At 39.7% G+C, this 26,197-nt stretch overlaps 1 protein-coding gene and 2 non-coding genes across 4 annotated transcripts in view; 2 read left to right on the forward strand and 1 right to left on the reverse strand.

The window, feature by feature from the left end:
• The window catches only part of LOC101747012 (dynein axonemal heavy chain 10), a 107,790-nt gene that overhangs the window by 54,552 nt on the left and 27,041 nt on the right, over nt 1–26,197 (forward strand). For both annotated transcript variants that reach the window (XM_038017669.2, XM_062673927.1), the window contains 26 exons: nt 869–992; nt 2,077–2,261; nt 3,664–3,756; nt 4,829–4,981; nt 7,768–7,923; nt 8,978–9,148; nt 9,780–9,968; nt 10,885–11,011; nt 11,760–11,863; nt 12,461–12,586; nt 13,090–13,267; nt 14,265–14,395; nt 15,888–16,030; nt 16,214–16,306; nt 16,823–16,925; nt 17,281–17,478; nt 18,157–18,301; nt 19,072–19,289; nt 19,562–19,767; nt 20,021–20,539; nt 20,704–20,851; nt 21,592–21,727; nt 22,487–22,641; nt 22,969–23,187; nt 23,859–24,023; nt 25,365–25,473. In XM_038017669.2, the coding sequence (XP_037873597.1) occupies nt 869–992; nt 2,077–2,261; nt 3,664–3,756; nt 4,829–4,981; nt 7,768–7,923; nt 8,978–9,148; nt 9,780–9,968; nt 10,885–11,011; nt 11,760–11,863; nt 12,461–12,586; nt 13,090–13,267; nt 14,265–14,395; nt 15,888–16,030; nt 16,214–16,306; nt 16,823–16,925; nt 17,281–17,478; nt 18,157–18,301; nt 19,072–19,289; nt 19,562–19,767; nt 20,021–20,539; nt 20,704–20,851; nt 21,592–21,727; nt 22,487–22,641; nt 22,969–23,187; nt 23,859–24,023; nt 25,365–25,473 (4,294 nt within the window). The remainder of the gene's footprint in view (nt 1–868; nt 993–2,076; nt 2,262–3,663; nt 3,757–4,828; nt 4,982–7,767; nt 7,924–8,977; nt 9,149–9,779; nt 9,969–10,884; nt 11,012–11,759; nt 11,864–12,460; nt 12,587–13,089; nt 13,268–14,264; nt 14,396–15,887; nt 16,031–16,213; nt 16,307–16,822; nt 16,926–17,280; nt 17,479–18,156; nt 18,302–19,071; nt 19,290–19,561; nt 19,768–20,020; nt 20,540–20,703; nt 20,852–21,591; nt 21,728–22,486; nt 22,642–22,968; nt 23,188–23,858; nt 24,024–25,364; nt 25,474–26,197) is intronic.
• Nucleotides 4,232–4,350, forward strand: LOC119630016 (5S ribosomal RNA). Its single transcript, XR_005245838.1, has one exon. It is a non-coding gene; the product is annotated as a 5S ribosomal RNA (ribosomal RNA).
• On the reverse strand, nt 17,600–17,718 carry LOC119630033 (5S ribosomal RNA). The gene has a single exon (XR_005245846.1). It is a non-coding gene; the product is annotated as a 5S ribosomal RNA (ribosomal RNA).

Genomic DNA, 26,197 nt, shown 5'->3' on the forward strand with positions numbered 1-26,197 from the left:
TAGTATTTTTAAGCTAACCTAAATAAAATGTATATACTATATACATATATATATCAGCAAAAAAACACAATTGCATTTTGTGTGTTATTGAAATGATTTCATTTTAATCACTACTCATTGAACGATTACGATTCTCCATTATTTAATTAATAATTGTCATAGCTTCGAGAAGTGTTGTGGTTATACGAGTAACGTCATCTGGTTTACCACCCACAGACACAGCCCACTGAGTTTCTCGCCGGATCTTCTCAGTGGGTCGCGTTTCCGAGCCGGTAGTATATTCTGCGGAGCACTGCTCTTACTAGGACCACTGTTAGCAACACTTCTGGGTTGAGCCCCGAGAGCTCACGTACACGCTAGGGTAAAGCTGACATAGCCTCTCAAGGCTAACAGCATAGGCAGGGAAAAAAATCTGGCTTAAATTTCCCAAAACGGATATCAAAAACAGTAGTAGGTACCTGCTATCGGGAATTTTCTGGAAAATTGCAGCCGTAGTCGTGTCGGGTGCAAAAGCATTGCAGTTTAGGATTTTACTGGTGGTAGGACCTCTTGTGAGTCCGTGCGGGTAGGTACCACCACCCCGCCTATTTTTGCCGTGAAGCAGTAACGCGTTTCGATTTGAAGGGTGGGGCAGCCTTTGTATACTTGAGACCTTAGAACTTATATCTCAAGGTGGGTGGCGCATTTACGTTGTAGATGTCTATGGGCTCCAATAAACACTTAACACCAGGTGGGCTGTGAGCTCGTCCCCGCATCTAAGCAATAAAAAAAGGGCATGAAGTAACGAACGTCGAAAGGTTATCATTATTCATTTATAGCCACATTATAAAGAGAGGTGGAGTAAAGAGCACGACAATATACTTTCCAGTCAATGTACAACAGCCTCGGGGCGGCCATAGTCGACAACGGTCGATACGACTTCGACAATTACATCAAGAAGGCGTGTCCCATGATGCTGGTCGAAGACAACCCGGAGAAAAAAGCTACTACAAGTCTGTATTCAAATTTTAAATATACCTATACTAGTTATTATACTTTGATTCGATCATTCGGATAAGAGCATTTATGTGCTGTGGAATTATTGGCATTTTTTTTTTTAATTTGGCTAGTTTATACGCTTGAAGCACGTTGTAAAAGAAAAACTGTAGTAACATATTTTTATAGTATACTAGCGACCCGCCCTCGCTTCGCTTCGGAAACTGTAATTTATTATTGATTTCTCCACTATTTAATGGATGTTATTATACATATAAACCTTCCTCTTCAATAACTCTATCTATTAAAAAACCGCATCAAAATCCGTTGCGTAGTTTTAAAGATTTAAGCATACATAGGGACAGACAGATATAGGGACAGAGAAAGCGACTTTGTTTTATACCATGTAGTGATTCACTGGTGGTATTTGTATTGTAAAGATTCTTGTTTTATTAACACCTTCCAGTTCTGACACCGTTAAATTATTTTTTGTTCTATTGTCCTTAATGCAATTCTCTTATTCATTACGATTTGGCAAGGGCGTTGACCTGGGACGGATTTCGACCAGTTAATAGACAGTAATAGGACTTAAGCTAATTAATAGTCTCATAAACTGTCCGAATCAGCGTTTTTTATTTATTCCAATTGACAGGATATCGAGTTAGTTGAGTGATTCCTAATATTATCACTATCAGGCTATAGACATTCAGTGCCTGATTTGCCCACAAAATGGGATAAGAGTAAAAACTAGAAGTCACATCTAATGCCGGTCATAGGCCATCCGTTAAAGTTCGCCCCAACGATATAGCCTACGCTACCCGCATCCAAGCGATTCTAGATTCCAAACCACAATTGAGAAATTCTTAACGTTAATACAGCCTTTGGTCAAGAATGCATGAATGCTCTTCGGTAGGTACAGATCGGACAGCACTACCCATCTATGGGGGCTGAGTATATCACCTAATGCCAGTTTGAGAGCTTTTGGTCATTTCTATTAACGCTCAAACCTATAGATACATAAAACCGAAATTAAATATGTCCTAAGCTTTGCTTTGTTATGCTAAAAATAAATATGCTTTGTTTTAATTAATATTCCGACAGAACATTTTCCGATGGGCTTTCCAACTCTATACGACTATTGCCTTGAGCTGACGACCAAATTATGGGAAGCCTGGGACTGGCTGGTGCCGGAATACGAACACGATCGGGACATGAAGTTCCCCGCCATACTCGTACCAACAGTCGACACCCTGCGACTTACGTGGCTGATAAAGATTATGGAAAGCGTAAGTGAATAACCAGTGTGCTTAGTGCGAGTTTTTTAACGTTCTCGATAGCGTAAGAGTTAACCCAATTTTGTATGCAGTTGTTCCTAGCGGCAAACGTACGCAAACGATACGTACAAATATGAGTTAACTTTTACGCTATCGAGAACGTTAAAAAACTCGCACACTGCGATTTTACTGCGTGTCCATCATAATACATATCGACGCTTGAAAGGCAAACGTGACTAAGCGACAATGCGTGAACTTTACAGTAGACTAATTTAAAGTTGAAATACCTGAAAAAAAAAATATTTTAACGAATCTAGCTGTAGGTTTGAAATGATTTTAATAGACCTAGAAATATATATTTTTTTGCGCATCGATTATGTTTATTGCCTATCATTTATGTATAAAGCAGTTATTGTCGCTTAGTCACGTTTGCCTTTCAAGCGTCGAATTATAGAAAACGATCATTTCTAGTATCGGCTTATAAAATATATTGTTTTCGTTAACAAATAAACAGATATTGTTGAAATCATTGAGTGATTTTGATTCTAAAATCAAGACACAAATTGGAAACAAAATCTCCATATACGTTGTATTGTTTACTTATTTAATGGGTTGGTTTTTCTAATGAGAATTTTTTTTAATGTACCACTAAGTTATTTTTTTTATTAAAATGCCAGTGATTTGTTAAAAGCTAAGCTGCCCAATTTTAAAATACATTTCAGGTCCTTACTATGTATAAAATATTCTCTTTTGTAACTACCTACAATTTTTGGTTTGTTTGCTATCTAAATCAAAACTAACACGTGTCCTACCTAACGGTAATTACTAATTAGTGTAATTAGTGATAACCGTCGTCTGTAACCCGAGAATACGGACCCGTCATTAAGGACCTTTTTTTTTTTGTTTATTATTTGTTATAAGTATTTCACATGTTTGGCTACGTTAATTCCTCGTACTGTGAAATCGATCAACTTAAGCCATTCTAGAACCAGGTCAATGATCTGATGTTATCGAAGGCTAAGGATTATCAATGAGCCAGTTGAGTTCGTCTTTTATTTACGGCGTTATCAGTGTTCCAGCGTTATTTGAAGTCGTAGTAAGCACTATGTCTTAACTAGCTAAAATGTTTTTTTTTTATTGCTTAGATGGGTGGACGAGCTCACAGCCCACCTGGTGTTAAGTGGTTACTGGAGCCCACGCACATCTACAACGTTAATGCGCCACCCACCTTGAGATATAAGTTCTAAGGTCTCAAGTGTAGTTACAACTGCCCCACCCTTCAAACCGAAACGCATTACTGCTTCACGGTAGAAATAGGCAGGGCGATGGTACCCACCCGCACGGACTCACAAGAGGTCCTACCACCAGTAATGTAATGTCCTAACTAACTGTCCAATCTAATCTATTCTCGCAGGTAGAACGTCCCGTACTTTTAGTGGGAGACACAGGAACATCCAAGACTGCGATAATCACTAACTACTTGCGCGGACTACCGGCTGATAAATATGTATGGACCTTTTAAAAACAATCGGTTTTAACAACTTTGCTGCGACTTTGAACAAAAATGGGGTACTTTTAAAAGAACAATTTGGTAATACTGGTGCTGGTATCGGGATATTAATGGTGCCGTACCACGCACAACGTGCCAGCCAGGGAAACAACAACGAACAAATAAATAGCCAAATAAAAAAATTAGCTTAATTTTATTTTAAGTGTATCGAAGTAGGTAATAATAAATTATTGGGTAGAAAACTTGCCTATTGGCATAATTAATGATTAAGGACGTTAATGGCGCCTCTAATCTTGAGAAAATTTATCTATTATACCTATTAAGTTTGATTAGTCTGTGTATCAAAGTACTAGTTATAGTGGAATTGTCACTTCAGCCATTCGATTATATCATCATAATTGCCTCATAGTAATTGGTAGGGTGTGGTTGGTTATATTCTGTAAATATATAGCTTAATTTTATCACAATATCCGCCAACGTCCATACCACGTTGAAAACACCGGTTCTCGTCCGATCACCGAAGTCAAGCAACGTCGGGCGTAGTCAGTACTTGGATGGGTGACCGCCTGGGAACACTACGTGATGTTGGCTTTTTTGCTTTTGAAAACTAAATTAATTTTGACAATTTAAATTATTATAGTGTGGTATCAGTAAAACATCACGCTCGTCGACCTATTTTTCATTATTATTAATTTTTCATGCGAATACTGAAAGCCATTCTGATAGTCATGTTACCTGTAAACAGAGTATGTAAGATGGAAGGATCAGTTACAATAATTCGCCTCAGAACTACACAGTATAACGGTAGGTACTACTTTATTAGGCATGAGAGTTGTTCATGAACACATGTTAAAAGTACTTATATATTTTAATTTTTTTTCCCTACCTATTCCTTGGTAGTTTAAGATGCTATTCTAGCTACGCTCTGGCTGATAGATGAGTTCACGGGCTCAACCTGAGAGTTGGGTAACATTGGCCCTAGTAAGAGCAGCGCTTGACAGAACCTACCACCGAACCATCGCGACCCGCTGTGAAATATATTTTAACGTTAAGCTATATCTTTCCTTAGATCATCCAACAAATGAATTTCTCTTCTCGGACGTCATCGATGGACGTGCAAAGGAATCTGGAATCGGTTGTGGAGAAGCGAACCAAGGACACATTCGGGCCGCCGGTCGGGAAGAGAATGCTTGTTTTCATCGACGATATGAACATGCCCATTGTGAGTCACAACAACCAGTGCGTCCCTAGCCTATGTAGCACTCGTGTGCAGACATTACTCTCGCACCCTCTAGTAAGTGCGCGATCAAAATGGAATAGGGGGTCTCCTGTGCTCGGGTAGCTATTAGCAAATCCCACGCCTCCTGGCTGAGCTCAACGACATGAACATGCCCATTGTGAGTTATAGCACCCACTGTATCCCTAGCACATGTAACGCCCGTGTGCAATCATTACCCTAGCACCCTCTAGTAAGTGCGCGATCAAAATAGAATAGGGGGTCTCCTGTGCTCGGGTAGCTGTTGGCAAATCCCACGCCTCCTGGCTGAGCTCAACGATATGAACATGCCCATTGTGAATCATAACACCCACTGCATCCCTAGCACATGTAACGCCCGTGTGCAATCATTACCCTAGCACCCTCTAGTAAGTGCGCGATCAAAATAGAATAGGGGGTCTCCTGTGCTCGGGTAGCTATTAGCAAATCCCACGCCTCCTGGCTGAGCTCAACGACATGAACATGCCCATTGTGAGTTATAGCACCCACTGTATCCCTAGCACATGTAACGCCCGTGTGCAATCATTACCCTAGCACCCTCTAGTAAGTGCGCGATCAAAATAGAATAGGGGGTCTCCTGTGCTCGGGTAGCTGTTGGCAAATCCCACGCCTCCTGGCTGAGCTCAACGATATGAACATGCCCATTGTGAATCATAACACCCACTGCATCCCTAGCACATGTAACGCCCGTGTGCAATCATTACCCTAGCACCCTCTAGTAAGTGCGCGATCAAAATGGAATAGGGGGTCTCCTGTGCTCGGGTAGCTATTAGCAAATCCCACGCCTCCTGGCTGAGCTCAACGACATGAACATGCCCATTGTGAGTTATAGCACCCACTGTATCCCTAGCACATGTAACGCCCGTGTGCAATCATTACCCTAGCACCCTCTAGTAAGTGCGCGATCAAAATAGAATAGGGGGTCTCCTGTGCTCGGGTAGCTGTTGGCAAATCCCACGCCTCCTGGCTGAGCTCAACGATATGAACATGCCCATTGTGAATCATAACACCCACTGCATCCCTAGCACATGTAACGCCCGTGTGCAATCATTACCCTAGCACCCTCTAGTAAGTGCGCGATCAAAATAGAATAGGGGGTCTCCTGTGCTCGGGTAGCTGTTGGCAAATCCCACGCCTCCTGGCTGAGCTCAACGATATGAACATGCCCATTGTGAATCATAACACCCACTGCATCCCTAGCACATGTAACGCCCGTGTGCAATCATTACCCTAGCACCCTCTAGTAAGTGCGCGATCAAAATAGAATAGGGGGTCTCCTGTGCTCGGGTAGCTGTTGGCAAATCCCACGCCTCCTGGCTGAGCTCAACGATATGAACATGCCCATTGTGAATCATAACACCCACTGCATCCCTAGCACATGTAACGCCCGTGTGCAATCATTACCCTAGCACCCTCTAGTAAGTGCGCGATCAAAATAGAATAGGGGGTCTCCTGTGCTCGGGTAGCTGTTGGCAAATCCCACGCCTCCTGGCTGAGCTCAACGATATGAACATGCCCATTGTGAATCATAACACCCACTGCATCCCTAGCACATGTAACGCCCGTGTGCAATCATTACCCTAGCACCCTCTAGTAAGTGCGCGATCAAAATGGAATAGGGGGTCTCCTTTGGAGGCGCTCGGGTAGCTGTTAGCAAATCCCACGCCTCCTGGCTGAGCTCGACGACATGAACATACCCATTGTGAGTCACAACACCCAGTGCGTCCCTAGTCCGTGTAGCGCCCGTGTGCAATCATTACCCTAGCACCCTCTAGTAAATGCGCGATCAAAATGGAATAGGGGGTCTCCTGTGCTCGGGTAGCTGTTAGCAAATCCCACGCCTCCTGGCTGAGCTCGACGACATGAACATATCCATTGTGAGTCACAACACCCAGTGCGTCCCTAGCCCGTGTAGCGCCCGTTTGCAATCATTACCCTAACACCCTCTAGTAAGTGCGCGATCAAAATGGAATAGGGGGTCTCCTTTGGAGGCGCTCGGGTAGCTGTTAGCAAATCCCACGCCTCTTGGCTGAGCTCGTGCTCGCCCTCCTGTCCTGGTGAAACTGGAAAGGCCCCCGGGCCATCAGTAATCCCTCAAACATAAAAAAGTAATGACAAATTGTAATAGTACATTTCATTTAGTAATTGCATTTTTCTTTTGCATCTACACATAAAAAGTACATGTAAAAAAATCTAGTCTAGAAAATTAAAGACCCATATCTTCTCGGTACGTTAGTGCACACTTAACCACCAGAGTAGTCCAGAGGAGTCGACTGAAATTCCCCAGGCGGGGAAGAAAATAAACAGCATGTAGTAGTGTGTATCTCATAAACGCTAACAAACAATTTAAGCCGCTTATATCTAAATAGTTTACTAACCTTAAATCGTATCTCTAAATTATAAATTCCTTAAATAAGCCTAATTCGTCGTTTTTATTGCTTTTATGAGTGGACGAGCTCACAGCCCACCTAGTGTGAAGTGTTTACTGGAGCCCATAGACATCTACGACGTAAATGCGCCACCCACCTTGAGATATAAGTTCTAAGGTCTCAAGTATACTTACAACGGCTGCCCCACCCTTCAAACCGAACCGCATTACTGCTTCGCGGCAGAAATAGGCAGGGTATCTACCCGCGCGGACTCACAAGAGGTCCTACCACATATAGTCGTAATAAACATACCACCAATCGTGAACAATCACAATAGTTGCCTTTATACTAATTTGTATTCAGGTTGATACGTACGGAACGCAGCAGCCAATTGCCTTGTTGAAACTCTTATTCGAAAGGAAGGGATTCTACGATCGCGGAAAAGATCTCAACTGGAAGAACCTGAAAGACATCGGCTTTCTCGCGGCCATGGGGAAAGCTGGAGGAGGAAGAAACGACGTAAGCCACAAACATGACACACGGACTTAAACAAAACAAAAACAAACAAAAAACTGCCGATTGGCTTGTAAATTCTCGCTATCTGACAAATACCACAACCATTTAAAGCTACTCGTATATCGCTATTTATACTGTTGATATAAAAATAAAACGGCGAGTGCCAACCCTAAGCATGTAATTCAGAAAAAAACCTATGTACAAAACCTTAGCTATTGTTGATTTATTCTTGAAATTATAAGGAAGTTTCTGTTGCTGAAATACATTAACCGCTTGTTATAGAATTTAATTGTTAATTCAATACACATATTTTCGTGAATGATTTGCAGGATGAAGAAATAAACCCAAAAACATCTAACTTGCAGAATTATTAGTGGTAGGGTGTCTGGCCCACGGCTAGGTACTACTAGCCTGCCTATTTCTGTCGTGAAGTAGTTAGTGCCTTTCGGTTTGTACGGCGAGGAAAACGATTTTACTATAAATACTTATTTTACTCATGTATCAAGGTAATTAGCCGCACTAAAGTTGTTAACTCTAATGGGCTCTGCTAACCTGGTGATACGACATCTTGTGAGTCCGCACGGGTAGGTATCACCACCCTGCCTATTTCTGCCGTGAAGCAGTAATGCGTTTCGATTTGAAGGGTGGGGCAGCCGTTGTAACTATACTGAGATTTTGGAACTCATATCTCGAGGTGAGTGGCGGAACTTACGTTGTAGATATCTATAAGCTCCAATAACCACTTCACACCAGGTGGGCTGTGAGCTCGTTCACCCATATAGGCAATAAAAAAAAACCACTTAACACCGTGTAGGCCGTGAATTCGTTCGCTTTTCTAAGCGATAAAAAATGGTGTCTATTACTGTGACATGTCGGAGAATGATAAAACAGCCGATCTAATTGTGGCTTCCATTGTGTGGTTCATGTGATTACGTGGGCAGCGGCATTAAGGTTGCGGTACCTCTGGACGTACCCTCGTAAGCTGTGTACAATGGGACCTCCTGTGTGTGGGTTTTCCATGAGGACTAATATCATCGACGGTCTATTTCTATTTTAGGTGGATCCGAGATTCATATCCATGTTTTCAGTATACAACCTTCAGTTTCCATCAGAAAACACACTACGCCACATTTACGTTTCTATACTGAAAGGCCATTTTGAGATATTCCCGGAAGAGATACAGGGCATAGTGGAGAAAATCGTTCAAATGACATTAGACTTGTATAAGGTAGACAGCTTATTAGATTTTTTTTATTGCTTGCACGGAGGCAGACGGGCTTATGGCCCACCTGATCGTGAGTGGTTACCGTCGCCCATGGACTTCAGCAACACCAGGGGTAGATCCAAGCCGCTGCATACCGTTTAATACTCTCCTGGTTTGAAGAAGGACATGTTACAGCGCTCAGGAAACACCGTGGAAGGGAACTGATTCCAAAGACGGAGCTCATAACAAATAATACATAATTTCAATTTCCATTACTTTTATAAAACTGAAAAGTGTTACCTAATGATATTTTGTAGTCCAATCTACTTGAGACATGCTGACGACTCTTCGATAAAATAGTAATATTAGTTAGAATCGTCTCTTTCATTCGAAGATTATCCCTTCAAACAATGCAATCATTGTTTGGGGTCAAAAATAGGTCAAGCCACGGTACAAAGCTCGAGCGTACAAACAATAGCCCTTACAACATTTACTAAAAAGCTTATCAAAGCTTTCTCGTCGATGTATGGATTATGTAGCAACATTGGTACCTACACATAATATGTTGTATACAATAACGTTATAGTAGTATGGTATTGGAAAAAGTAATGCATTTCCCACGTCAGAATTTCAAAAACATTCTATTATATTTCAGATAATAATAGTAGAATTGCCTCCTACTCCGGCTAAGTTCCACTATATTTTCAATCTCCGTGACTTGTCTCGGATAGCGGCTGGCATGTGTCTGACACACGCGAACTACTTCAGCGAAAAACGTACAGTTGTTAGGTGCTGGAGGAATGAGTTCACCAGGGTCATATGCGATCGACTTATCAACCAACAGGTGATGTAACTGGATAGGTTCAAACATGAATGAATGAATGAATGAAAATTCTTTTTTTTTCCCCTACCTATGCTGATAGCCTTGAGAGGCTATTTCAGCTTCACACTAAGGTTTGTAAGTGAGCTCACGGGGCTCAAACCGGAGTGTTGCTAGCACTGGCCCTAGCAAGAGCAGTGCTTCGCAGAATCTACCACTGGATCGGAAACGCGACCCATTGAGAAGATCCGGCGAGAAACTCAGTGGGCTGTGTCTGTGGGTTGATTCGTTCGCCGAGCCCTTCGCCGCAAGCGACGGGTTCGACGAGGACGGTGACCGATGGGATATTCTTTATTGCACAAAATAGTGTACAAAGGCGAACTTAACGCCATGCAGGCATTCTCTTCCATTTTAACCTCGTTGGTGAAGTGAACGATTCAAGAAGTGCGTAGCTGTGATAAAGCTAATAGATGACGATAATTTAAAGAATTACAGAAGACATCAGTAACATTAACACTAGGTTATAAATTACATTACCAAAACAAATACATAGATACATGCATACAAATACCTGGTGGTAGGACCTCTTGAGACTGGCGGTAGGACCTCTTGAGACTGGTGGTAGGACTTCTTAAGAGTCCGCGCGGATAGGTACCACCACCCTGCCTATTTCTGCCGTAAAGCAGTAATGCGTTTCGGTTTGAAGGGTGGGACAGCCGTTGTAACTATACTTGAGACCTTAGAACTTATATCTCAAGGTGGGTGGTGCATTTACGTTGTAGATGTCTATGGGCTCCAGTAACCACTTAGCACCAGGTGGGCTGTGAGCTCGTCCACCCATCTAAGTAATAAAAAAAATACATACAAAAATATAACTCTGTATTTAACACATATTTATCGTAAATGCACGGCTTATGGTATGTGTTAACAAAAATCACAGGACAACGAATTAATGCGCGGGCACATACAAGAGCACGTGGCAAGGTATTTTCCCGAAGACGAACCAGTCGTGCTAGAAGAAATAGTTATACCGGAGGAAGAAGAGAAAATGCCTGAAGAGGAAGACGGTAAGATTAGTGCTGTACTTTATAATATAATTCAGAGGTAAATAATGTTTGTTTCTAGGCTATTTTTCAATCTATTGAACTATATGTACGTATGTGTTTTAAGTTCGGTACGTACCTGGTATAATTAGTTCGATCCTAGCGTAAATTAAAATTATAGTTTTTAACTGTAATCGACCTTCGAACAACAGCTACCTTTAAATTATTGTATGTATATTTAGAAACTAGCCGTACTCGCCCGCTTCGCTGGGTATTTAAAATTAACATTATTATTTATTGTCATTATTATTAGGGAGATCAACACTCATATAAATATAAGCATTGTTTTTTTTTTATTGCTTTGATGTGTAGACGAGCTCACAGCCCACCTGGTGTTAAGTGGTTACTGGAGCCCATAGACATTCATAACGTAAATGCGCCACCCATCTTGAGATATAAGTTCTAAGGTCTCAAGTATAGTTACAACGGCTGCCCCACCCTTCAAACCGAAACGCATTACTGCTTCACGGCAGAAATAGGCATATCCATTAAGTACATGTATTTTCTACACGGATACCAAGTTTCAAGTCAATCGGATGCATGGTTCAGTAGTTAACGGAACATCCGTAAAAACAACTGTAGATTAGTATAGATGACACGCACTACGATATGTAAGTCTGAGGCTCAATTAACAGAATGTACAAAATCGACGTAATTCACCTAATGTTCAATTTCATAATCTGCTAGATAAGAAGTAATTGGTCGTTTGCAGAATTTGCGGCGGCCGAATCAAAGCCAAAAACTGCAGAGACGACTGATGATCAAGAGCTGCTCATTGAAGAAGAAGAGGAAGTAGAAGCTGAGAAGGAGCTAACTGTGAGTCCGTGGGACTAGTTTAATTTTCCGTAGAGAACTAATGACAATATTTTTTCTAGAATTTTATAAACTAAACTAGCTTTTGCCCGCGACTTCGTCCGCGTGGAATATTTCACAAATAATGATTTGTTTTAGAACAAATTTGGTTAGCATAAAAAACGTTATAGTGAGCCAATCCTACTATATAGACATAATAATTATGCTATCGCGGACTTTTTTTTAAATCTTTTAAAGGGGAACAATTCTGTCATACATTATTTTAGCGAAACTTTAACCGATTCTACAGCGCATGCATTGTATTGATCATAGCGTGATGTTATAATATAGCCTATAGCCTTCCTCAATAAATGGACTGTCTAACACTGAAAGAATATTTCAAATCGGACCAGTAGTTCCTGAGATTAGCGCGTTCAAACAAACAAACTCTTCAGCTTTATAATATTAGTATAGATTAGCATGACAAATAAATGTTAATCCTTCTCAACATGTACAATCTATCTGACTTTATGATTTTAATTGATAGATATTTGTATTTTATGATGTTTGATTGTTGAATTTGAAATAAATACAAAAATACACATATCGGTACGTCGGCAGCTTGAAGAATACGTGCTTCGAGATCCGATGCTGTTTGGAGATTACAGGAATGCTCTTGATGAAGAAGAAATTCGATATTACGAAGATTTGTTGGATTACGAAGCGATTTATTTCCTGTTCCAGGAGGTGAATAAACATATCGTTTTGTATTCTGTTCGTAGGCTGCTGTGCCTTTTTTTTCTTAAAATGATACTAAATGTGTTTAAATATTCGGAATATCCCATTCTTATTTTTAAATACAGTAGGTAATGCTTTAAGCTGATATTAAAAGAAAAATTAATATATCAACGCACATTAATTAATTAAATAAAATGGCTTAGGATTACACTAGTATAGTTCTTTAGTTTAAGATTGGCCAGAGACAATAAAGCCTTTTTTTATTGCTTAAGTGGCTGAACGATCTCACGGCCCACCAGTTAAGTGGTTACAGCAGCCCATAGACATCAACAACGTAAATGCTGTAATCCACCCTGAGATATTAGCTTTAAGTACAACGGTTGCCTTACTCTTCAAGATGAAACGCATTACTGCTTCACGGCAGAAATAGACAGAGCGGTGGTACCTACCCGCGCGGACGAACAACACGCCCTACCTCCAGTATTTTATGAATTTCGTCTCCATTACCACAGATACTGGATGAGTACAATGAGCGTAACGCGAAGATGTCTATAGTACTGTTTGAAGATTGCCTAGAACACTTGACGAGGACTCATCGTATTTTGCGCATGGACCGTGGAAACGCCATGATTATCGGAGTCGGAGGATCTGGGAAGAAATCGATTTGCAAGCTGGCTGCGTTCGCTGCTGGTAAATAATAAACGCGTTTTATGTGTTCCTAAAAAAATATACTATATAACAAATATTATGCTATGTATGTATAAGCATAGATACATAATTATAATGACGTGGAATATTCTAGAATGATTGAACAATTAAAAGACCTGATTGCGTTTTCTGTGATACACTAAGAAAACAACATTTAAAGCCCTTTAATCTCCTTTTTAAATTATTATTTTAAGCATATCTTTTTTAATTATTTAAAACTGAACTTCTCTTTTCTGAATGACAGACACGTCAGGGAATCTGTCTAAGAAAAATCTTTTTGTAAAACTAAAAAGCTTTTGAGGTTTTCAATGTGTACTAAAGATTTTTCTTTACACGCGTACTTAACATTATTTATCTTCTCTTCCACACTATAGTTCTATTTTAATATAATTTCAGGTTTATTTTAATTTTTTTAATAAAAGAAAACATACCACTTATTTGTATACACATACTGAAAACTACATTGTTTCATTAAATTTCAAGAAATGTCATCGGTTGATCGCAGAGTGTTTCGTCAGTAGACACTAGATCTTGGTACTAATTAAGTTGGCCACTCCTGGTGTAGATCTTTGCATCCCCGATCCTGCAGACAGAATGGAAAGCAGTCGACGTCGCCCAAAACACGTCATCTCGGATCCTCCCGATCCACTAACGGTGCTTCTAGGTACTTCAAGCACCGGTCACCGTTCTCGTCGAACCCGTCGCTTGCGACGAAGGGCTCGACGAGTAAATTAACTCTCAGACACAGCCCACTGAGTTTCTCGCCGGATCTTCTCAGTGGATCGCGTTTCCGATCCGGTGGTAGATTCTGCGAAGCACGGCTCTTGCTAGGGTTCGTGTTAGCATCGTCATCAGGTTTGAGCCCCGTGAGCTCACCTACAAACGTTAGGGTGAAGCTGAAATAGCATCTCAAGGCTATCAGCATAGGTAGCGAAAAAAAAAAAGGTGTAGATCTTTGACGATATTTTCGTTGGTACAGGCTGTGAAATGTTCGAGATCACGGTGACGCGTAATTACAACGAGAATACATTTAAGGATGATATGAAACGTATGTACTTGCAGCTCGGCGTTGATAACAAGAAGACTGTCTTCTTGTTCACTGCTGCCCAGGTACTTACATACTTTTATTGCTTTGTTGGGCGGACGAGCGCACGGTCCGTCTGGTAGAGTTTAAGAGATCACCGCAACAGCGGATCCAGGGGGGGGTCATGGCGGTCATGACCCCCCCTGAGCTAGTTCCAGGACTTGAACTAACTTGGACTAATTGAAGAACATCATGATTTCTTTATTATCTATTGTTATCAAAATTAAATTATAAGTTCTTAACTTGCCCACGACTATGTGACCCCCTCCTGGCGCCAAAGCTGGATCCGCCCTTGGATCACCGAAGCACGCACCTTGAAACATGAATTCTAAATGTCGGTTTTATAGTACAACTGCTACCCCATTTTTAAAAATCGAAACGCGTTTTGCATCACGACAGAGATAGGCAGAATGGTGGTTTCACCTACCCGTGTGAAATCATAAGACGCCCTACCACCAGTAATTACGCAAATTTTTTACGGGTTTGATTGTTATTACACAGTGTTATTCCTTCGCCGCGGAAGTCAATCGCGAACGTTTTTTGTATACGTGTTGTACGTATTGTATACGTTATATTTGTTGTATTTTATTATTATACCTCATAATTGAGTCGACTATTATCAAAGCCGGCAATGTGACTTTTGGACAATTATTGGTAAATCAGAAAAACGAATTATTGACTTTGTATTCCATTGGCAGTCACAAAACTCTTCTGAACGACATCTTAGATAAATAACAGGTTATGTATTAACCTTTATTTAATGCAGGTTTTTAACCGTATTCTTTGAAGGAGACGATTATATTCAAATCAATCTGTATTGACATATCAATAACATTTTTTTGTCCAAATGCACAGATTGCCACCTTTGATAATAGACGACTCATATTATAAGTTTCTTATACTTAGCTGTTAATACCTCAAAGATATGCACAAAGGAAATGTTTTATACTTAATCCTTATTTTAACCGTGAAATGCTAGCTTATTAATAGTAGCTATTGACATTGAAACCGCGATACAGATAGTATTATAATTTCTGAAGTCAGGAACTAATGCATAACCAAGTAGTTGTCCAACCAAGTCGTCTCAACAGCAACAACACGAAGACATATCATAGAGCCATGGGAGCACTGAGTTGTATCCAAAACCGATCAGACATAACACTCATAGTAGATGATACAATAAATTGTTTAAAGATATAATTAATACTAAATCTTTTTTAAGCTATTGCATAGCTTTTATCGCAGGCTTTGGGCGCAGCCACGAAATCAATAAATTCCGTAACGAAAATAAAACCTAACACCTCCCTCTCCGCCTACCATGTAGCTCGCGTTCAGCACATTCACACATTGCGCTTGTGTAGTGTTTGTGAATAAGCGCGCGGCGAGACGTGAAATTCGAAGCATTTTAATTAATTTAAAAAATGCGAGATTAAGCCGTAAAAGTAGCTTTAAACGCGAAACCAATGAAAATTATTTCGAGACTTCGCTTATGATTGGGTGTTTAATATTTTCGTGCAGATTCTCGAAGAAGGCTTCTTGGAGTTTATCAACAACATACTAATGATCGGTATGATACCGGCTCTGTTCGGTGATGATGAGAAGGACAGCATCATCAACTCTGTGAGAAACGACAGCAGCGATGCCGGATACGGGATAGCTAAGTACGAACATTATAATTAAGATTTTATTTTAATTTCATTCACTCATGAACATTAACTTGATATAGGTTTTTTTTGCCATAAAAATGTTTTGTATGACATATTTAACTGATGTTATAATAGTAAATGGATATATATTGTGTATTTTATTACTTGCTTCTTTCTCAAACTTTTGTAATATTTCAGGGATGCAGTTTGGAACTTCTTCTGCAACAGATGCGCGGACAATCTACACGTAGTGCTGTCGATGTCTCCGAGCGGAGACATTCTTAGAAACAGGTCGCTTGAAGGCAATTTTAGAATCTTAAAAAATATCTTGTGGGTTTTTTTGTGTTAATTTTATCCCCTAACTAATACTTGATAGCCAATGGAGCTCAATCTATGTGGTCTTGACAGCTCTAGGCCTAGCAAGAGCAATGCTTCGGTGAATCTATCACCGCATAGGAATCGCAGCCCGCGGAGAAAATCCGACGAGAATCTCAGTGGGTTTTTTGTAAGCACGATCACTAGAACGACCTCGATTCAAACTTATTAATTAGAGTCCATTGATACAAAAAGTCGGTACCGAAAATTTATTCTATTGGGAAATAATACTTATTCGTCGGCTTGGAAACCAACATTTATTTATATATAAAAAATATGTGTAAAACATGTAAATTCCGGCAAAAAAAATCGTACTTAAGAGGTAGGTATTTAGAAAAATCGGAAACCACATAATCAAATTTTATACTAAATTAGTTTGTAAGGTTGAAACGTATTTGCTGATTTATGCTATTACAAAGTATTCTTTCTCAGGTGTCGGAGTTTTCCTGGTCTAGTGAATAACACGACAATCGACTGGCAATTCCCTTGGCCGAAGCAGGCGTTGTTAGCTGTTGCTAACGTGTTTCTCGCTGATGTACGATTAAATAATATTAACAATTACTTTGGTATTTAAAGCAAGCAGGCTAATTCATCCGCTGTACAAGGTTATAATTTGAAAGCGACATTAAAAAGCCAAAATTGTTTAAAGCGCCATCTATTTAATTTTCTTTGAACTATTATTAGAGTGTTTGATATTCGAATTGAGAAAAATGCAGTGATGAAGTAGTTGTTACAAGAGCTTAAAGGTGTCGTCATAATGCAAAATTAAAATTTTCAGATTTTATGTATTAAAATTTATCTTCGCCAATACTGATACAGCTCTTTTATCAACCATATCCTATATTTATTGTTGCACCCTATTTTTTTTATCCTATAATTGTTTGAAACAGGTTCAGAAAATTCCAGAAGAATTTCGTCCCATAATAGTGGAGCATGTAGTCCACGTGCACATGTCGGTAGCACGATACTCTGCAGAGTTCCTGCTTCGACTTCGAAGAAACAACTACGTTACGCCCAAACATTACATGGATTTTCTAACCAATTATTTGGCTCTTCTAAATGAAAAAGACGCTTTCATAGTCGCTCAGGTAATTAAAATCAAATGATAAAAAAGACCTTTGCAATGGCTAGTGGATTGACATTGCTTAAGGCTTGCTTGCGGATTGCATGACATTGAAACCCACCTCAACAACAATCGCAAAAACAAAAAGCCAACATCACGTAGTGTTCCCAGGCGGTCACCCATCCAAGTACTGACTACGCCCGAGGTTGCTTGACTTCGGTGATCGGACGAGAACCGGTGTTTTCAACGTGGTATGGACGTTGGCGATGACGTAATCAAAAATATTGTATATTATAATCCCGTATACAACATACAACAGTTGATTCATTATAATGTTTTCAACTGTAAAAACGACTGTGAAAAAAATGTAGAAAAGCATATCGCAGCCACTATTGCTTACTTGTTCGGGATATTGTTTCCGGAATCCATAAACATTACAGCATGAATACCACCATACATATGAGACACTCCCAGAGAAATATCCAGAGGAAAGCCTCGAGATTATCGAATCGTAACAATAATACATTCTGCACCATAGTTTATCGAAGACAAACACTTTCTCACAACTAAATGCAACAAATACATTTACGGGAAAACAACATAAGACAAATTAAATTCCCATTACAAAGACAAACTCATTAAATACAAATTTAAAACAGTCGGAGTCTTCATAAAGTTCATTGACATCATCGTTTTGTTTTAGTGTGAACGATTAAAAGGAGGGCTTGCTAAAATAGCCGAAGCAAATGTTCAGTTAGAAGACTTGAATGCGAAACTCGCAGTCCAGAAGGTTATCGTCGCCGAACAAACTAAGGAATGTGAAATATTGCTTAAAGAAATTTCTACAGGTATGTATACTAGCGGATTTGGAAGTGGCCCCACAGGTATTAATTCAAAATAAACGTTCCAAATTTTTATTTATACAAACTATGTGGATGATATCATAAGACAAGTTAACGATTTCGTTGAATAATTGATCCAGAAATTACAATTGTCCGCGAACCGGAAAACAAAGATTTTAACAGAAGCAGAACCCGATTTTGTTTTTGACGCTAACAACTAATCAATAACTTTCATATCACTATCTAATACTTATAATGCCTAGGTAGGTACATTCTTTTACGAGACGTAAACATTTTAAAGCTACTTTTAGCAAGCAACACTTCTGGTTTGAGCCCCTTGAGCTCAACTACACGTCAAGAAGAAGCTGAAATAGCCTCTCAAGGCTATCAGCATAGGTAGGGAAAAAAATGTCACTGCAAAAGCTGAAGTGTTCGCAAAAGTAGTTTATATACTACTAGCTGTAGGTACCCATCCGCTTCACTGGGCATTTAAAATTAACATTATTATTTCTCACCCCCACAAAGATTCTCATCATTAATACCCCCGCAATTGGTGTAGGGAGTCCAACACTCATATAAATATTAGCCTATCCATTAAGTTCATGCATTTTCTACATAGATACCAAGTTTCAAGTCAATCGGATGCATGGTTCAGTAGTTATAACGGAACACCCGTAAAAACCACTGTAGATTTATATATTAGTATAGATAACGCTAAATTCAATTTAGACTTATTATGTGATGCCCATAACGATGTTGAACTTTATTGCCGCCAGCTACTGAAGCCGCAGTAGCAAAACAGCAAGTGGCGGGAGTGAAGTCGGTTGAGATCACCGAACAGAGCAAGGTCATCGCCGTGGAGAAGGCTGATGCTGAGGAGGCGTTGTCTGCTGCGTTGCCTGCACTAGAAGCTGCAAGATTGGCCCTTGCTGATTTGGACAAGAACGATATTACTGAAATTCGATCTTTTGCAACACCCCCTGAAGCTGTACAGGTACTTTAGGATAATTATCGTCAACTTGGACTGTCCTGAGTCAATGTATCATTTATTGTTTTCTGACATTAACGTCCCAGTCTCTACATGTCTAAGACCGTCAACAAAAGATTAGTAATAAGAATATTATTATAAACTAGATTAAAACTCCTCAAATTTCCAACTAACATGCTTGAATAAGTTACCTGATATTAAGGACAACTCGATACTTCCAATAATTCCCTCTTACAGAGTTTTGGAGAGAAATAAAAAAACATATCCTATTTTATTAGGTGGTGTGTGAATGCGTCGTAATAATCAGAGGAATTAAAGATGTAAGTTGGAAAGGCGCCAAGGGAATGATGGCAGATCCAAATTTCTTGCGGAATCTTCAAGAGATGAACTGCGATCTTATCACTCAGGCACAAGTTAAGGCGGTAAAAACGCACATGAAAAAGAGTAAAAAACTGGATACGATGCAGCAGATTAGCAAAGCTGGGTAAATAATGGACCAACTACTGTTGACACTCTATTGAATCGGTGATGAAGCGGTGTGGGGACACCGTTTCAATTGGCACCATCACTTGACTCCATTAATTCAACTCCAATTTTGTGTTTTGATTTGAAAGGATTAAGCTTTTTCAAATGTCAAACAATTGCGCGGTTCTAATTCTGGAATAAAACATAACTATGCATTTATTTCGACGGTAGCCACGATTGATCACGCTTGATAATGGACTGTTGTTTCACAGATATGGACTACTAAAGTTTGTCACTGCAGTATTGGGCTATTGTGCCGTCTACAAAGAAGTCAAACCAAAAAAAGAGAAAGTAGAAGCACTAGAGAAAGAATATTCGGAAGCTGTCAACTATTTGGCTTCCCTCAATAGAGAAATCGACCGACTACAGAAGACTTTAGACGGACTAAACAATCGTTACGAAACGGCCATGATGAGAAGACAGGAACTTCAAGAAGAAACCGATCTGATGATGCGGAGATTGGTGGCAGCAGATAAACTAATGTCTGGACTGTCTAGTGAGCAGAAAAGGTGGACAGAAGATTTGGCAGCCTTATATGTAGAACAATCGAGGCTTATAGGAAACTGTTTGTTGGCAACGTCTTTCTTGAGCTACACCGGTCCTTTCTCGTTTTCATTTCGACAAACTATGATTTACGAGGATTGGTTGGGCGATGTTATGGAGAGGGGAATACCGTTGACTCTACCCTTTACAATTGAACGAAATTTGACTAATGAAGTTGAAGTCAGCGGGTAAGTTTTTACTTTTATATCTGTACATACTAGCGCGGCGGTTTGAAACAAGATCTCGACGGGTCATTCAATGGCCTGTTGTATCAGTAGGGCCACACATCGAAAAGCTAACAAAAGCGCTACTGGCTGTGAAATTATATTTCCAATTTCATCATTCTCTTTAGGTGGAATAGTGAAGGTCTACCTCCAGATGAGTTGTCAGTCCAAAACGGAATACTAACAACAAGAGCCTCGAGGTTTCCATTGTGCATCGACCCTCAAACGCAAGCTCTCACATGGATAAAAAAGAAGGAGGCTAAAAATAATCTAAAGGTATTTTGAAAATTATTTTTAAACACACAACACGGCCTCAATATTATTCATCAAGAGGAGGTTTATATAAGTCACTATATTGTTATCTATGGTTATCCCACTACCCCAATGACCGTGTAAATTGTTAGTTTGTACCACCCCAATTAACCCAGTTGTATAAAATTGCAACTATACTAGATCATTATGTTCATTCTTGCTGTGAATCTCTCGAGAATTTAAATGTTGTTTGTTAAATATTTCAAGAAAATACCAATTGTAAAAACAAGAAAACTACAAAAATAATTGAAATCTATGCAAAAATAACAATGCTATTATGGTTTTAACGCTTACATCTCAGAACTTTACTCTAGTATATTAAATTTAATCATAATGTATCTTATCATTGCACAGAAAATGAGGGAATCACTTTGGTTTAGGTTGTTTATATATGTACCTATAATTTAGTAACTGGTCGATTTGCTACATATATACATACCCAATTAACCCTCAAGGAACAGCCTAAAAAATGACTGGATCTTAAAAGAGAAATTAAAAAAAATGTTTATATTTAGAGCTCAATAAACTAGAGCACAAATTTTATTAGATTTTTGAACAATTCAATCGTTGCCTCCGCCGTTCTTAATTAATTTTCTAAATCAAATAATCTGACCATTCAAAAGTGCTGACTCCTCTGTTTAATTTAGTACCGGCTTTTTACGTATACATTGAAACACTTATTCATTGTTTTTTAAATAACACAGGTCCTATCGTTTAACGATCCACAATTCTTGAGGCAATTGGAGATGGCGATCAAGTACGGAATGCCGGTTCTGTTTCAAGACGTAAATGAGTATATCGATCCAGTTGTAGATAATGTTTTGGAAAAGAATATCAAAGGTACGAATCAGGATAACAATCTTTTTTTTTTGAGCAAATAACCTTCAACAACACTTTGGGAATAATTTAGCACGAGACATGCTGTCTTCGTTTCAATGAAAATCTAGGCACCCGTTGCATAATTATTTTATGTAAAAATAGCATTCGATCTTATTTTACATCTCCCGCCATTTTGCTCGGTAACCGCGCGACTAACTGAGCGGGATCCTAGCGCCACGTATTAACAATGATTAAAAAAAATTCAAATCATCAGTGGTTTTCTGTACAGACCGTATTCCATTAAAACTTAAAAATTCACTTATACTGAGTAAGAACAATTACGAAAACAAACAATAATTACGAACAATACACATGTATAGACAAGCTTTCGTCTGTATAAGCTTACAGCCCACTGAGTTTCTCGCCGGATCTTCTCAGTGGGTTGCGTTTCCGATCCGGTGGTAGATTCTGCGAAGCACGGCTCTTGCTAGGGCCAGTGTTAGCAACACTCCGGGTTGAGCCCGTGAGCTCACCTACATGTTAGGGCGAAGCTGAAATAGCCTCTCAAAGCTAGCAGCATAGGTAGGATAAAAATTAAGTCTATATAAGCGTCCAAATATTGGACACATAGGCCGTAAATATTTTTTTCTTCTTATGCTGATAGCTTTAAAAGGCTTTACCCTAGCGGTGTTGGCAGTAAATCGGTGTTGGCATCCAAATATACATTAACACATAACACATTTAAAACTTTATATTAAACTAAACTATAATTTATTACAGTGGAAAGCGGTCGGACATTCGTGATGCTAGGTAGCACGGAAGTAGACTACGACCCTAACTTCCGCATGTACCTGACCACGAAGCTCGCCAACCCTCAATTCAACCCGGCTGCGTATGCGAAAGCCGTTGTTATTAACTACACAGTCACCGTTCAGGTTTGAATCGAAGATAATTTTATAATTAGGAAAACTGTTGATGTACCGCCACTATTGGCGGCATATCTATATATGCCGCGCTTGAATTTTTATTTTATTTCGGACTTGAGGACTGATTTCAGTGAAATTAAAAGATGTTTGTTTTTTGAAATACCAGTTGGCATGTGTATTCTGAATTAGCAATCGTAGATTATTTCCGACGCTTCGGATACTTTGCAAAATTATCTTACGCGAAAAGTAGTGATCATTTTTGTAATTCTTGTTCACATCCATTAATTATATTTCTAAAGTTTTAAATACAAACCACACTAACAATATTGATTCCAGGGTCTCGAAGATCAGCTTCTCAGCGTAGTAGTACGCGCAGAACGTTCAGATCTTGAGGAGCAGCGGGAAAGCCTCATCATCGAGACCAGCGCGAACAAGAGTTTACTTTCTGGACTGGAGGACTCTCTGCTCAGGGAGCTGGCCACGTCGACCGGTAACATGCTGGATAATGTTGAACTGGTCAATACTTTGGAAAACACCAAGTCTAAAGCTGCTGAGGTGAGGAAATACTGACGACACCTATTACCATTATTTTTTTTGTTTAACCTTCAACCTAATTATTTTAAACGCGAAACCACGCTAGTGGTTCCATAGTTCAAGAATGACTGATTTTATGTCAAAATTCCTTTTTTGACGTTTATAGCTTTGTTGAACTTGGACTTTTTGGCGGGAACGCGAGGAGTGAAGTTGTGTGATTTTTTTTATTTTGTCTATTTAGTGCTTCTTCAGGTTTAAATGTGTAGTAACGGTGGTTTATTAACTGTTTAATATCTGTGAAAGTGCACAAATGTGGAAAAATTAAACAAATCCGCTGGGTGTAACTTCTCGGGATCCTCCAAAAAGTCCACTGAAAAAATCTCAGTAAATGACCACCATTTTACTGAGATTAGATATTTCATTCCATATCATCTCATCTCATTTCATTTAATTTCATCCAAATTGATTAATGTCCCAAACTAATTATCTTCAATTAATTTCATTTCACTCCATATTATCATTTTTCATAAAATTAAAAATATAAATTAAAATAAGACATGACTTAAAGGTCTTAGTTACCAGGTCATAAAATTCCTTAAAAAAATATTTTTTGAAACTTATTGAGCAATTACATGCTTGTACCTAGTAATCACTCGTGTCTGATAGAATCTGTTTTCTGTGGATTCGAACAGGTGATGGAAAAACTGGAACTGGCCGAAGCAACCACAAAAGATATAGAAAAACTAAGGGACGGCTACCGTCCGGTGGCGAAGCGCGGCTCCATACTGTTCTTCGTTCTATCCGACATGGCGGGCGTGAACAGCATGTACCAATACTCGCTGTCTTCATATCTAGACGTTTGTACATTGTTATTCTAATTGAACAGCCAAGTTTTTATCCCTACCTAATCGTTGGTAGCCTAAGGGCTATTCCAGTATCGCACGGACCGGTAAATGAACTCAAGGGCCAAACTGACAGAATTGCTAACACTGACCCTAGCAAGAGCAGTGCTTTGCTGATTCTACTACCGGATCCGAATCGCGACCCGTTGAGAAGATTCGGCGAGAAACTCAGTGGGTTGTGGAACATCTAAACGATTCTCGCTACATAGCGAAACTTAGTCAAATCATTTCCACCATTCTAGTTTAAGTTTAGAATTCAAATTGCCTATTTAAACTTATAAATAGTTACGAACTGGTATTGGAATATGTTTTGTATATATGCTTCCGTTTGGAGATATCGCTTTTTGGTAACATTAACATTATTAGTATGTGTACATAGTGCCTAGTAGTAAGAGATAAAAGAAGACAGAAGAGTTACTAATTTGGATTCCACTCTCTCATCCACTACTGGTCTTATCTATTTTTCGATCGCTACCAAGCTTCACAAGATGAGATTGAAATCAGTCCAGCCTTTTCGAAGTCTACATACTTAACTCAGACGTCAGAAGACTCACACATCGACTTACATAAATATATAGATAATTGCCCTATAAACCGTTTGTAATCGAAGTATCCATAGTGTTTTCCCAATGAAATACGTACTTAACAAACGTTCACGATTGACTTCCACGGTGAAGGAATAACATGGTGTAATAAAAATCAAACCCGCAAAATTATAATTTGCGTAATTACTTACTAGTGGTAGGACCTCTTGTGAGTCCGCACGGGTAGGTACCACCGCCCTGCCTATTTCTGTCGAGAAGAAGTAATGCGTTTCCATTTGAAGGGTGGGGTAGCCGTTGTACTGTAAAAACGGAGACTTAGAACTCATATTTCAAGGTTGGTAACGGCATTTACGTGATTTATAGGTGGTAGGACCTCTTGTGAGTCCGCGCGGGTAGGTACCACCGCCCTGCCTATTTCTGCCGTGAAGCAGTAATGCGTTTCGGTTTGAAAGGTGAGGCAGCCGTTGTAACTATACTTGAGACCTTAGAACTTATATCTCAAGGTGGGTGGCGCATTTACATTGTAGATGTCTATGGACTCCGATAACCACTTAACAGGTGGGCTGTTAGCTCGTCCACCCACCAAAGTAATAAAAAAAAAATTGCGTACATTGACCTTATCACATTGAGAGAGGAGTGTCATAGAGTTGTAAGCAGTGGAATACTGACAACCCTTCGTACCAAACCTCATAATTAATTTAGTTAAATCGTCTCTGAAAAAACAGGATTTTATTTAGCGTCTATCTCGCAGGTTTTCTCGTTTTCGTTGCGGAAAGCGATGCCGAACGTGATTTTAGTGAAGAGACTTAAGAACATAATTGATATGCTCACTAAAAACGTCTACGACTACGGCTGTACAGGTATATTCTTGCAACGGGCTATTACACATAAACTGTAGCAATGAATTTGATGCATTTTGCGGTCGACAGCGTTACGGTAAAGGTAGATATTGCGGCAAATGTACTACACATTTTCCGGTAAATGTGCACATTTGCCTCCCTCGTTTGGGTAATGTGCATTCAACTAACATTCCATAACCATTTCAAAGAAGGGAAATGTACATTGAATTCACAATGACCATGTCGTTTTGGTAAATGTGAGCATGGCATACAAAATACGAAATCGCAAGTGCTGGTAAAGTGTGTGTTTTTTTTTTTTATAATTGAAGGATTACTGGTGGCCCGGAGGCCTTTCCAGTTTCACCAGGACAGGCGGGCGAGCAAAGGCTCAGCCAGGAGGGGTGGGATTTGCTAACAGCTACCCGAGCGCCTCCGAAGGAGACCTAACAGCTCAAGAGTAGCTGCTTCGCGAATGAATCTACTACCGGATCGGAATCGCGACCCGCTGAGAAGATTCGGCGAGAAACTCAGCGAGCTGATTCATGGGTTAGGTTGCACGGCGAACTCTTTGTCGAGTTCGACGAGTACGGTTACCGAGGTCCCTAAGCCTGCTCCTAGTGTTAGAGCTGAAGGCGTCTAATGCAAATGTTATTGAATCTGATGTATCCGTAAGGACATGTCTAGGGCGTCGACGGTGACTGGCTCTTGCGTGATTCGGGGAGTAGTCAGCGGCGGCAACGATAAG

The sequence above is a fragment of the Bombyx mori genome, chromosome 19 (genome assembly GCF_030269925.1).
Source record: "Bombyx mori chromosome 19, ASM3026992v2".
In the NCBI taxonomy this organism is placed as follows: Eukaryota; Metazoa; Arthropoda; class Insecta; order Lepidoptera; family Bombycidae; genus Bombyx; species Bombyx mori.